This window comes from Scyliorhinus torazame, chromosome 21 (assembly GCF_047496885.1).
Source record: "Scyliorhinus torazame isolate Kashiwa2021f chromosome 21, sScyTor2.1, whole genome shotgun sequence".
Lineage (NCBI taxonomy): Eukaryota > Metazoa > Chordata > Chondrichthyes > Carcharhiniformes > Scyliorhinidae > Scyliorhinus > Scyliorhinus torazame.
The window spans coordinates 13,201,436-13,215,258 of NC_092727.1; the positions used below are offsets into that span (position 1 = coordinate 13,201,436).

General features: G+C 48.0%; 1 protein-coding gene across 2 annotated transcripts in view; it reads right to left on the reverse strand.

Moving 5' to 3' along the window:
• Positions 1–4,790: 4,790 nt before the first annotated feature.
• The window catches only part of LOC140397954 (uncharacterized), a 36,205-nt gene continuing 27,172 nt past the window's right edge, over positions 4,791–13,823 (reverse strand). For both annotated transcript variants that reach the window (XM_072486208.1, XM_072486207.1), the window contains exon 4: positions 4,791–5,087. In XM_072486208.1, coding sequence (XP_072342309.1) covers positions 4,960–5,087 — 128 coding nt within the window. In that variant the 3' untranslated portion in view covers positions 4,791–4,959. The remainder of the gene's footprint in view (positions 5,088–13,823) is intronic.

Genomic DNA, 13,823 nt, shown 5'->3' on the forward strand with positions numbered 1-13,823 from the left:
TACCCTCCTCTAAATACATGAATTGAAATTAATTTATTCAGAAATATATAATGTTGTTTTGAACTCCTTGTCTCACATTCTCCTTCCAGCCTCATTAAAATGTATGTGTGTACATCTGCATTAGTGACTTAGTACATTGAAACATCCCAAAATGCTTCTTGCAGCGAATGTTGTTGTGCAGGAATTAGCCCTTTGGAGACTCTTGGCCTGTGGAACACGAGGCAATGAAGCTCCCCCTCTTCAAAATGCCAAGATTCCACCGGCTTACAGGTTAATCAACAATGGTGATATTTTAAGTTATTTAAATTAAGTCCTCAAGTGTGTCTCAGGACTGCGGTGTCAGTTAATCAAGTGCCGGGGTCACTGGCGGGGCACTAGAACATGTCGGCTGACATTGTTTCCGAGGCACTCATGGTCATTACCAGCTCTGTGGTTGTTACTTCCATCCCCAGCAAGGCGGGGGAGTAATGAGGGCCTCTCGCTGCTAATGATCACAAACCCTGGAAAGTGTGGTGTCACTGATACAATGAGCCTGGCCTTTCTTGCCGTCTTCCTCGTGCTGGTTAGAATTTGTCGGGCTTCCTCGGCAGCCTCTCTCTAATTAGTTTTTGAACCACCTGCGTCCCGACCAGTGCTGCTCCCGACGCCCTTTTGTTTCAGCGTTGCCCTGCCTGCCACCATGTGACTGGCTGCTGCGCCTGCTTGTCTGAAGCTGGTCCAATATTTCAGGGTAGGTCAATTATTAGCCCTCAGCTTTCCACCAGGGATCAATCAACGTCTGGAAACATATCCGCACGGCTCTTCCTCACAAATTGCTTCATTTGCATCACATCTTGCGAGGTGCTTCGGGATGTTTTGCTGTCATAAAGATGGGCTACAAGTATAATTTGTTATAATGAGTGTTGTTCGGAATGGCTGAGTGATCCTAGGCCTCCTATTTCCAACCGGACCATCCAGCGAAGCAAATTCCGCAGCATGTCAGACTTCTAAGTGAGAGATGAGCCCTCGTAGTCTCAATTCAGCTAGTTACATAGAATTTACAGGGCAGTAGAAGGCCATTCAGCCCATTGAGTCTGCACCAGCTCTTGGAAAGAGCACCCTACCCAAGCCCACACCTACACCCTATCCACATAACCCAGTAATGCCACCCAACACTAAGGGCAATTTTGGACACTAAGGGCAATTTTAGCGTGGCCAATCCACCTAACCTGCACATCTTTGGACTGTGGGCGGAAACCAGAGCACCCGGAGGAAACCCACGCAGACACGGGGAGAACGTGCAGACTCCGCACAGACAGTGACCCAAGCCGGGAATCGAAGCTGGGACCCTGGAGCTGTGAAGCCATTGTGCTAACCACTGTGCTACCGTGCTGCCCAGGGCAAATTAAAATAAAAATTATAAATGGACAGAGCAACGGTCTCTGTAACATGATCGATGCATTGAAAGGCAGTTCTGAAGGTGTGGATATCCTTTTAACTCTTGCTAGGGTTGCCAACTTTCCAACGTTGCCCTGGAGACTCCAGAAACCTGGGTTGCTCCCAGCAATCTAGCAGGAAAATCATTGGAGACGTGAAAAAAAAATGTTTTCCCTTAATTTCCTTCGAGTTCTTTTGTTTACTATTTGTACAAAATACTGGACGAGTAAAGGGGCGGTTCGACAGATGGTCAAGAATATTTCAACCTGGTAATTAAAGATCTATTCTATTTTCAGTTGGAAGGGAAGTGGGTGAACTGTGAGGGTGACAGAATGAGAGTGTAGGCACAGGACAGTAGGAGACAGGAGGTCATGGATGTAGTGATCTCTGTATATGTCTATATATAAAGGATTGATGTGTAGTCAGTACAGTCAAATGATCACTAGAGGGCAACACTAACAGGGGGTATAAATACAAGCTCAATCCGTTTTCCCGCTCTCTTCGGGTGTGTAGTGACTAGAGAACAGACGTGTGGAGTTAGCTCAGAGTGTAAGCATATTATTTATAGTTTAATATAATTCTATCTTGTTTAATTTTATAGCTAGTAAAAGTATTAAAGAATCAAACTCACAAGTTAATTGATTAGTTACTTAATAAATTATTTTGTTATCACTGGACGACTTTGAGTATTCATCATCATCAAGTTTAAGAACTTCTCGGCATAAACAAGTGAGTAACATATATTACTTCAAGTAATATAACGATGGACACCTCCAGGAATATGGCCAGAGTCGGCAAACCTACCATTCGGACCTGGGTTTCAACTCCGCACCCTTCTCAGATGAAAGCTTCAGACTGTCAGGTTCCTGTGTAAACTACGTTTGGGTCAGCCCATCCCAGTTTCCAGCAGGAATTGGACAAATATATTTTTCCTCATTCGGAACTAAATGAGAATTTGACTCAGAAATGTCACAAAGGTATGGAGAAATGGACATCTGCCGCTGGCGTGGGTTTGCTCATGTCTGAGGTTGTGGGGGCAGGCCGATTCGGGGAGGGTTTGCTTTTCTCGCACTGTGTTCCAGTGGCAACATCGTTCACCAAAATCCTAAATTGTGAAAGCTGGAACTGGAGGGAACGATGGGCCCCTCATCCTGCTCCTGAAATTTATTTCAAGAAATCTATGCAGTTTACAGGCCTAGTCCAGACATTGCAGGGTTGAGATTACTGAGCTTGAGGTTGCTAGGAGCAAGAGTTAGTGGGAGGCTCAACACGATAGCAGAGCAGGATGCTGATTGCCAAAGTGTTCTGGCAGCTTAAGCCGATGTGATACATCACTCATTTGATGTTGTCATTCTGCAACAGCTTCTGAACATTGTCAGGTAATAATAGTTCTCCAGGCAAATGTGTGCTTGCTACTCAGTTTCATTATGAAGCCAAATAGCAGAGCTTGTTCTCTTTTGAGAGATTGCGACCTCAATCCCTCGCCAATTTCTGAAATGGGGTGGGAGTCACTATGTGGCTGATGCAAACCATAATCAATCTCACCGAGAGACCTGACGACAGAGAGCAGAGACAGGACTCTCCAATTGGAAGGGATGAGGCTGAAGCTAAAAGGATTACGGGGTCAGTTGTATGGGAGCTTGCGACTGGCAGACATGCTGGTCACATATATCAAGAAATGGGAGCTTAGCTGCCAATGAATGAGCTCTCATTAATGCAGAGAAAGTTGTGGGCAGTGATTTATTGGTGTGCAGGTGGCAAGAGACAGAGGTCCCCCCCTGTATTCGGCACTCTGAGATATTTAATGTTCTATTCTGATGCCATGCGGCTCAAACTTTCAGCCTCTTCTGCCAGAGCGGCAAGGTGGCACAGTGGTCAGCACTGCTGCCTCACAGCGCCAGGGGCCCGGGTTCAATTCCAGCCTTGGGTCACTGCCTGTCTGGAGTCTGCACGTTCTCCCCGTGTGTGCATGGGGTTCCTCCGGGTTCTCCGGTTTCCTCCCACAGTCCAAAGACGTGCAGATTAGGTGGATTGGCCGTGATAAATTGCCCCTTAGTGTCCAAAAAGGTTGAGAGGGGCTATTGGATTACAGGGATAGGGTGGAAGTGAGGGCTTAAGTGGGTCGGTGCAGACTCGATGGGCCGAATGGCCTACTTCTGCACTGTATGTTCTATGTTCACAGTCCAAAGATGTGCAGGTTAGGTGGATTGACCATGCTAAATTGCCCCTTAGTGTTGGGGGTGGGGGGGGTGTGGGGGGTGGTGGGGGGGCATGGAGGCCTGGTTGGAGTCCTCTTTTGGATGGCTGGTGCAAACCCGAGGGCCGAATGGCCACCTTCTGCACTGTAGGGATCCAACTCTATGGAAAATGCCCGATTTGAGTGCGGTCTGCTCACCTTAATTCAAAATCCCTTATGATATTATCACTTAAGTACTCCCCTTTACACAAACTCCTCTCTTCACTGTGTCTTATATATGTGAATTCCAATTACTGAATTGTTCAACAGGTTTCACTTCACAACACAAAACACAACTTCAAGTGAACATGAGTGGAACATACAGCACATTGAAAAATTAAAATTGGTGAATTTAAAGTCTATTAAATGGTGAGATTCATTGCAAATCGAGAATTTCTGCCTGAACCGTTCCAGTGAAATGCCCTTCTCTCCGTTTTTCTTTTCTGTTCTTATGCTGGACACGGCGATATTGTGATCCTCGCTCCCCAACCTTTCCTTTATTTGTAAATCAACAACTTGAGGAGCATCTTACGACTGGAACATTTCTGTCATCAGAATTAATGTCAAGCACGGCAAGGTCTGGTAATTCGACAAAGGGTGGTGCGGAACCTGCAGCATTAGGATACAAATTCTTTGTTGCACCAGCGTAACTTTCCCATTTCCTCCACTTGTTAGTGGCTTCCGCGCCCCTCTGATTTTCGGGCGAGTTCAAAGAGACAAACTGGGTTTAGCCTGTCCATTTCTATTTCACAGAGGATGCTTGGAGGCATTTCGTCGAAGAAGATTGTAACCCTTTCTACAAGCAAATTACTGCGGATGCTGGAATCTGAAACCAAAAGAGAGCTTTGACAAAGGGTCATCTGGACTCGAAACGTTAGCTCTTTTCTCTCCCTACAGATGCTGCCAGACCCGCTGAGATTTCCCAGCATTTTCTCTTTTGATTGCAACCCTTTACACTGGTCTGAAATAAAAACAAGCTCTTGACGATGACTGCAGCTAAATTTTGCGTTCCAATCTGTACCTTTTGCACGTTAAACTTTTACCTAGTTTTAAGTGTAACCTTTCTCCTGACGGTTATTAAAAATAGTGGAATAATACAAATTAACAAGTTACAGATAGGAGAAGCTTACTTTATAACTATGAATAAAACCCACGTCTACTTTATTGTTTGAAGCCTGGTAATGTTACAACAGAATCATCACCAACTTGTTGCTAATTTTAATCTCCCAAGACATGGCGCAACATTACAGGGGGATGTAACCATTACACTTTACAATGAAGCCCGCAGCATTGCACATGCGTGGCCTTCATGAATTCCTTTCCTCATTTTTCCATTGCTGGTACCTCCTATACTGTGTCTGGATGGTTACGGCTGCTCGCTCGGAGTTGGCTTCCGTGAAATCCTTCTTCTCTTCTGACAAAGGTTGTGTTATCCCTGAAGGAATAAAGTGAAAATATGCTTTATCTGAAAGAAACAAGAAGGGCTTTTGCTCGTCCTACCAGGCAACCCCATTTCAGTTTGACGCGGGATGCTGAAGGTGCTCGAAGTCTGGGGAAAAGATGAGAATGCTGGAGGCGCTCAGCCGATATTTCGGCATCCTTTTCTTTCTTTATTCGTTTTTGGGATGTGGGCATCGCTGGGCTGGGCCAGCATTTGTTGCCCATCCCTAATTGCCTTTGAACTGAATGGCTTGCTCGGTGGTTAAGTGTCAACCGCATTGCTGTGTCGGTCTGGCGTCACATGTAGGCCAGACCGGGTAAGGACAGCAGATTTCCATCCCTGAAGGACATTAGTAAACCAGCTGGGTTTTTACACGACAATCGGCAAAGGTTTCATGGTCATCGTTAGACTTTTAATTCCAGGTTTTTATTGATATCAATTTTCACCATCTGCCGTGGTGGGATTTGAACCCAGCATTGAACAGAGCATTACTCCTGGATCTCTGGGTTACTAGTCCAGTGACAATACCACTACGCCACTCCCTCCCCTAAATGAGGAGAGAAAACTGAGTTAATGTTTCTGGCCAATGACCCTTTATCAGAGCCGAAGTAACTAGGGACTTAACAGTTTTTGAGTGGAGTATGGAGGCAGGAAAAGGGTTGATGGAAAAAAGAGTGAAAGGGAAAGTGGGAAAGGGACAGTAAAAAAAAAGAAAACAATGAGACCCAGTCCAGGGGAGGTGAAATGGCTGCTGGTACTAGCACCTGATGTCTGAGACAATGGGAGGAGCGGGAATGAGCTGGAAGTGTTGGGTTCAGGGGGAACTCCCGTTGCCGATTTTCCATTGGCTGCTTTTGCTGCCAACACTGATGTTGCACTATTCACTCCGGGACCTCAGCTGGGGTGACGCAGGAGGTAGTGGCCAGGTCAGAAATAAAGGGCAACAACCTGAAATTATGGGGGGGGGGGGGGGGAATTTTCTGAAAGAATTGACAACGGGCGAGGCCTCCTGGTTGCTCAGGCTGGCAGGATCGTCAGTCCCGGCCCACAGAGTGCCGCCTCCTGCCACCGAGGACCACGCAGCGGCGAGGCCAGAGAATCTCGTACAAAGCGGCAGTGCGGAAATCAGCGTTGTTCCCACCGCCCCCAGTGGCGCAATCCGGATTGCAAATTTTAGGCATTTGGAATGTTTTTTTTCCCAATGTGAAGAACACCACGCCTGAGTCACAAAGCGTCGGATTCGGTCTCCTGGGGGGGGGGGGGGGGGGGGGGGTGCGGGGAACACTTCAATGAAGGATCCTGTGGTTGTGAAGATGCGCACCCCCCCCCCTCCCCCCCCCCCGCCCCCCCCCCCCCCCCCCCCCACACACACACACACCTCCTGGGCAGGCACCGTGTCACCTTCTCTTTCAGAGTCTCATCCCCACCAGCCCATTAGGCCCAGCTCCTTGATTCTCAGCACACCTCACCCCACCCCCACCCCATGTGCCCTGCTGCCACCCCCGCCGCCGACTCCCATGCCATAGATGACAGACGTACAGAGCACTAAAACCTCACTTCAATGATGTCAAGTGGGCAGCAAGGTGGCGCAGTGGTACACTTTAAGAAATGTGCAAGTACCCTTTAAGAAATGGGTGTTTAAGAAATGTACCTTTAAGAGGAACTGTTCATGTTACTGCAGTGATGTCAGAGCTGAGCTCTACTTCTGCTTTTTACTTTCAGTTTGGGAAGAGCTTGGGTGTGTCTGTGATTTTCAGTGAGCTGCATCTGCTGTGATCTCTGCCATCCAAAGACTATCTATGGATCATTTGGTGAACTCAGAATTGTAAAAAGGTCTCAGTATTAAATGTAAACCTAATGTGCTCCTGCTGGAAGGTTTGGATGTTAAAAGGACAGCATACAGGTTACTTAGTGTTGTATTCTTTGGGGGTTGTATTTGAATTGATGGTTGCTAAGATATTCACTGTTTGTTTTAAAAAGGTTAACTTGAGTTCATAGAATAAATATTGTTTTGTTTTAAAAACCACTGGTCCATTTCTGCAGTACCACACCTGTAGAGTGAGCCGTGTGCTCCCCATACCACAATCTATTAAAAGTTGTGGGTCAGGTGAACTCCATGATACACTTTGGGATTCTCTAAATCCTGGCCCATAACAGCACTGCTGCCTCACGGCACTGAGGACCCAGGTTCGATCCCGGCTCTGGGTCACTGCTCGTGTGGAGTTTGCACATTCTCCCCGTGTCTGTGTGGGTTTCGCCCCCATAACCCAAAGATGTGCAGAGTAGGTGGATTGGCCATGCTACGTTGCCCCTTAATTGAAAAAACAAATGAATTGGGTACTCTAAATTTTTTTTTTTTAAACGATGTCATAACCCCCTGGGCTAGTGTGCGGTCAATTATAGGCCCACTTGACCAGAGTTGCAACCCAATTGAAAGTATTTTAAAATACCTGAGGACCATGACCGAACCCAATAAACCCGCAGTCACCCGGTTTGTAAATTTAACACAAATAACATTTTATCATTTAACAGGAATATAATTTAAACTGACAAAAATGTAACTGACTACCTAGCACCCCTTTCCCAACACCCCCCTTTCCAGCTCGCCCCACTCCACACACGCAGACACACAGTCGGACAACATAGAGAGAAAGGGTGGTGGAGAGGGAGGAATATAATGATAAAATAAAAGGATTAAAGGATCACCAATGCGCTAGGTTGGCTTCAATTTAAAGTATTTCAGGAGTTCTAATTTTTCTTTCAATACTTCTTCCTTCAGGGCTTGAGGTAGTTTTCTCTGGCAAGGCTGTCTACTTTTTCAGTAGATTCAAGATAATTTCAAGTGTCAGGCACTCTGGTTTTAGAACAATAAAGCAGTTCTTTGCTTTAGCAGTAAGAGAGAGAGTTCCTTCTTCTTCCAAGGTCTAGTCACTTCTGCACAGCTCTCTCAGAAACAACACCCAGGAACCAACCACTGACTGTTGTCAGGCAGAACACTGTGCCTGGCCAACCCACAGGTTGGCAGCTAGCCAATCAAACTGACTTCCTCCAAAGCTGGTTCTTAAGATTCACCCGGTGCCCACGAGTCAGTTTTCTCCTCGCCAAAACACAAAACCTGGAACACACTGTCCTGACCAGCAGGCTGCTTCAGACTGAGTCCACAGCTTCGAGAAACATGCTGCTTATAGGTCCACAGACCAAAAACAATAAAGTAAAATTTTAGAAATGGAAAAAGTGGGAAATACAAAGGACTCTAACAACGACACAGACAGCAGACTGCAGGACCACCCACACCAACTGCAACCACCCCTCCCTGCAAGTGCAGCCTTATGCCGCCCTCCTCGAACCTTCACACCCCCTGACCCCCCCACTCGAAACCACTGAGCCCCTCACGGACAAACCCCCCACCACCACCACCACCACCATCACCCCTCTCTGGAGCAGGCCTGTGAGCTTTATCCCCTTGGACTCCTTGGTGGGCAGTGGAGGCAATGGTGCTCACCTCCTTCCTGCCTCTCAGAGCTAATGGCACCTGGTTCCCATCTGGATGGGTGCAAAGATTCGATGAGGGCTGAAGATTTGACGTTAAGCACGCTACGTATATGGAAATGGATTCTAAATCCGTGCAAATCAGGTTCGCGCCCTCCCTGGGCATTAACCTCATCGCGTCATCGGGGAGGGCCCGGGAAGATTGTAATCAGAAATCTCGCCGGCGCAAATCCTGTTTCTGGCCTGTCGCGAGATTTAGTGGGGAATCTAGGATTTAGATTTGTTCTGGACAAGGTTCAGTGTTCTGACCCGTCAACCCGAGACCCTACACAAATACTGCATGACCTGCTCATTCTGCCCAGTACTTTCTGTTTGGAGGCTAGTCTTTCTGTATTTTACCTTTATCCCTTTTGCTCTTGTTGGAAAGTTACATCAGGTAACTGGAGAGCTGGTACAGGCGAACAACAAATCTGCAGCGTAAGGTGTGCAATGTTGTGGGATGTTTCACAGGCTGCACAAACATTAGTTTATACTGCAGCAAGCCTCTGTGGGATCTGTTTGTCATCTTATTTCTTAGCTGTACGGCTGCAGTTCTCCGCTCATTATGTTGATCATGCCACAGCGATTTACAATGGTATTTTATCAGTTTAACAAGCTCCCGACACAGCCCAAATTTGGAGGGACTTGATTCGTCATTGGTTTCCGAGGCAGGCCAGGACACGTGCGCATGCAGAGATGGGTTTTGATGCCCACCTTGCGCTTGCAGGGGAAACAGGGTGGGATTTTCCAGCCCCGTCCATCACCGGTGGAAGGCAATGGCAGTGCCACCTGGGTGCCAGTCTGGCACTACCCATGTGGCACGGTTAGCTGGCACCTTGGCACTGCCTGGGTGCCAGGTCGGCTGTGCCCAGCTGGCATTTTTCGAAGGGCGGGGATCAGGCCGGGGACCTCCTCATAGTGAATTGGGAGGGGGCTCTGGGGTCGATTTGGGGGCTCCAGAGATCGGGACGCCATTTAAAAATGGCGTCCCAATCTCTCGCTACAATGGGGAGTCGTCCGGTGAGCCGAGCTCCTCAGCGCAGAAAACGGGGCTATGGACAGCCTCAGCTGCACGTTCCCCGCTGAGGCCTCGATCTAACCCGAGTGCCGTTCGATAGCGTTGTACTTCTCAGCACTGCGAGCTGTGGGAAACACGTGGCTAAACGCACTCTCTATGGGACTTTGTTCCATTTCGTTAAATCGTGCCCTATATGTTTTAAAATTCAGTTTGCTCATTTTCCCACTCTCCTGTCTCCTGAAATGGTTCAACATTTAAACTATTCCACCCATCAGAGAGTCATCGAGGTCTACAGCACAAAAAGGCCCTTCAGCGCAACGTGCCTGCACCAGTCAGAAAACAACCATTTCTAACCCCACTTCCCAGCATTTGGCCCAAAGCCTTGTATGCCTTAGGATCGCTTCTGCACCTCTAAATACTTAAAATGTTATGAGGGTCTCTGCCTCCACCACCCTTTCAGGCAGTGAGTTCTAGACTCACACCACACTCTGGGTGAAAAGGTTTTTCCTTACATCCCCTCCAAACGTCCTGCCCCTTACTTTAAATCTATGTCCCCTGGTCATTGATCCCTCAACCGAGAGGAAAGGAAAAGTTTCTCCCTGTCTACTTTATGACGCCCCCTCATAACTTAACGCATCTTAATCATGTCCCCCCTCAGTCTCCTCAGCTCCAAGGAAAACAATCCCAGTCTCTCTTCACAGCTAAAACTCTCCAGCCCAGGCAACATCCTGGTAAATCTCCTCTGTACCCTTTCCAGTGCTATGACATCCCTCCTATAATGTGGATTCCAGAACAGCACACAATACTCTAGCTGTAACCTAACCAACATTTTATACAGTTCCAGCTGAACCTCCCAGCTCTTAAACTCTATACCTTGGCTAATAGAATAGAATAGAACATTACAGCGCAGTACAGGTCCTTCGGCCAACCTGTGAAACCAATCTAAAGCCCATCTACACTATTCCCTTATCATCCATACGTTTATCCAATGACCATTTAAATGCCCTTAATGTTGGCGAGTCCACTACTGTTGCAGGCAGGGCATTCCACGCCCTTACTACTCTCTGAGTAAAGAACCTACCTCTGACATCTGTCCTATAGCTATCTCCCCTCAATTTAAAGCTATGTTCCCTCGTGCTAGACATCACCATCCGAGGAAAAAGGCTCTCACTGTCCACTCTATCTAATCCTCTGATCATCTTGCATGCCTCTATCAAGTCACCTCTTAACCTTTTTCTCTCTAACGAAAATAGCCTCAGGTCCCTCAGCCTTTCCTCAGAAGATCTTCCCTCCATACCAGGCAACATTCTGGTAAATCTCCTCTGCACCCTTTCCAATGCTTCCACATCGTTCCTTCCTATAATGCGGCGACCAGACCGTAAAAGGCAAGTTTACCATACGCCATCTTAACCACTTGATATACCATCAATAATGACACGACTGAGAGATCAAGTGAATGAAGGCTTTAATACGCAAAGAACTTAGCTAGCTAGAGACTTCAGTACAAACTGAGTGCCACCCACTGGACGCAACATTATGTACAGCTCCGGGGAGGTGGAGCCAGAGGCGGAGTCCACCGGGGTTCCAACCCAAGCCTTAAAGGCATATCACACCAAACCTTAAAGGCATATCATCTATCTGGTGAATACATTCACCACACCACTGTATAATGCAGTAGTCTTCATTGATCATACCAGGAGGGGGCGATGCTGAGCGACAACAGGTGTAAGAGCCAATTTCCTTGGCTAGTTTTCTCTCTAATATTTGGAACTAAGATTGGCAGTAAAACCCCCTACCTGATAATGCCTGGGCTGATGGAACGTCAGCAGAGGTGAGGATTTGAAGTCCTTCTCTGTCGAGATTGTGATGCAATACAATTCCAATTCTTTTATAATGCATCAAACTGTTGAGCATGTGGGACTGAAAAGCACTTGGGATAAGAAAATGCGTCCGTATTCCATTACAAAACTGACCATTTCCATCCAGCAACTGGCAATATGCTTCTGCAGATCTGTTATTATCTTTCCATTTTAGTACATCTCAGTCAATCTCTCTCTCCCTCTCTTGCACTAAACATCAATCGGGAATGAGAGGCGACCGGGTTAGATTACAAACGCTATTTACCTACCTGGGGAAGTGGTTTCATTCAAGTCAGGCCAGTTCTACAGATATTGAATAAGTAGCCTGCGTTTATGTTGGATCTCTTTTTCACAGTATGGGCTAACAGCATTTAGAAAAGTTTCAATCAGAAATCTTTGCAACATAGTACGCCTTCTCTTTCAATTTACGTAAGAACATAAGAACTAGGAGCAAGAGTAGGAAACTCAGCCCCTCGAGCCTGCTTCACCATTCAATATGAACATGGCTGATCTCATCTTGTCAATTTCCTGCCCGTTCTCCATTACCCTTCAACCATTACTATCCTTGTCATCCTCAACAGTTTTGGTCCCCTTATTTGAGGAAAGATGCAGTGGCATTGGAGGCAGTTCAGAGGAGGTTCACTAGATTGATTCCAGAGGTGAGGGGTTTGTCGTATGAAGAGGGTTTGAACAGTTTAGGCCGATACTCTCTTGGGTTTAGAAGAATAAAGGGAGATCAAATTGAGGTATACAAGATGCTAAAAGCGTATGGGTAACGTAGACACGGAGCTGGAGCTGGTGCTTCCTCATGTGGAGCATTCTAGAATCGAGAGGTCGTAGGATAAGAGGTAGAAAATTTAGTTCAGGAGAAACTACGGACGGGGTTCTCCGCAAACCGGCGGGACGGGCCACTCTGGCGGCGAGGAGTGGCGTCAACCACTCCGGCGTCAGGCCACCCCAGAGGTGCGGAATCCTCCGCACCTTCAGGGGCTAGGCCGGCGCCGGAGTGTTTGGCGCCGCGCCAGCCAGCACGAAAGGGCCTCTGCCAGCCGTTGCGGGTTGGCGCATGCACGGTAGCGCCAGTGTGTGCTTGCGTCATCCCAGCGCGTGCGCAGGATTTTCTTTTCTCCGCACCGGCCTTGGTGGAGGTTGACAGCGGCCGGTGCGGAGGGAAAGAGAGGCCCCCACGGCACAGACCCGCTCGCGGATCGGTGTGCCCCGATCGTGGGCCAGACCACGATCCTCCGCCCCGATGGGCTGACTTCCCGGCGGCAGACTGTGTCCAACGCCGCCACAGTCGGGGGGGAAAGGGGGGGAGCATTCCATTGGCCGGGGGGGGGGGGCAGCGGCTATGGCGGGGGCTGGAGGGATTGGTGGGGCGTGATCTGGGGGCAGCAAGGGGCAATATCTGGCAGGCCATGTCCCCGCGATGCCGGCGCCATGTTGTACGGCGCGACCGCTGCAGGCATCGCCGTGCACATGCGCGGCCACGGACCCGGCAATTCTCCGGCCGTTTCTGTCGGGAACGCCGGGGGGTTTACGTGGCGCGGCTGCTAGCCCCCCCCCCACCGGGCGGAGCATCGGTGTCGGGGACTCCGCCGACTTTTTCATCTTAAGACTAGACACCTTCTCCGGACATATCCTCAAAATCGGACAATCCCGCCCATGGTCTTCCGAATGGAGAATGCCACCCACTGACATCCAGAATGATGTACATTGCATTTCAGTCGGAGGAATAATTGTAGCAAAAATGTCCGTGACCAACCTGAAAATTCGGGGCCATTTACAATCCCTAACTGTACTGGTAAAAATTCTTCTCAATTCGAAGTTTTATTTTGGTTTTACATAAATAGGAAAAACCTTGCAGAGAAACAGCACTGATGACTGCACGCAATCCAATAAAACCAAGAATTTCCAAAGTCGATTAAACATTGAATCTGAGCCCACATAGATTTCCGCCACAACATTCTCTTCTGACGCATTAAGAGGGCGGTTTCCTCTTATCCGAAATGGATTTCAGGTCTGGTTCTGGTTGACAGCGAGGGCAACAGGAAGAAATGGATTGGTGGATAGAAAAGAGACAACTAGAATTCAATTTGGAGCAGTCTGAGATAACGCATTGGAGGGTGGGGGGAGGGGGGTGGCGAACAAAGCAGAGAAATACACAATAACTGGTAGGTTCTAAGAAGCACAAAGCATTCGGTGGACACTCTGTTAACGTCCTGAGAGTAGCAGGGCAGCTGGATAAGGTGGTTTAGAAATCATACAGGAGGCTTAGGATGGGATTTTCCAGCTCTTGCCACTGGCGGGATATTCTGGTATTAC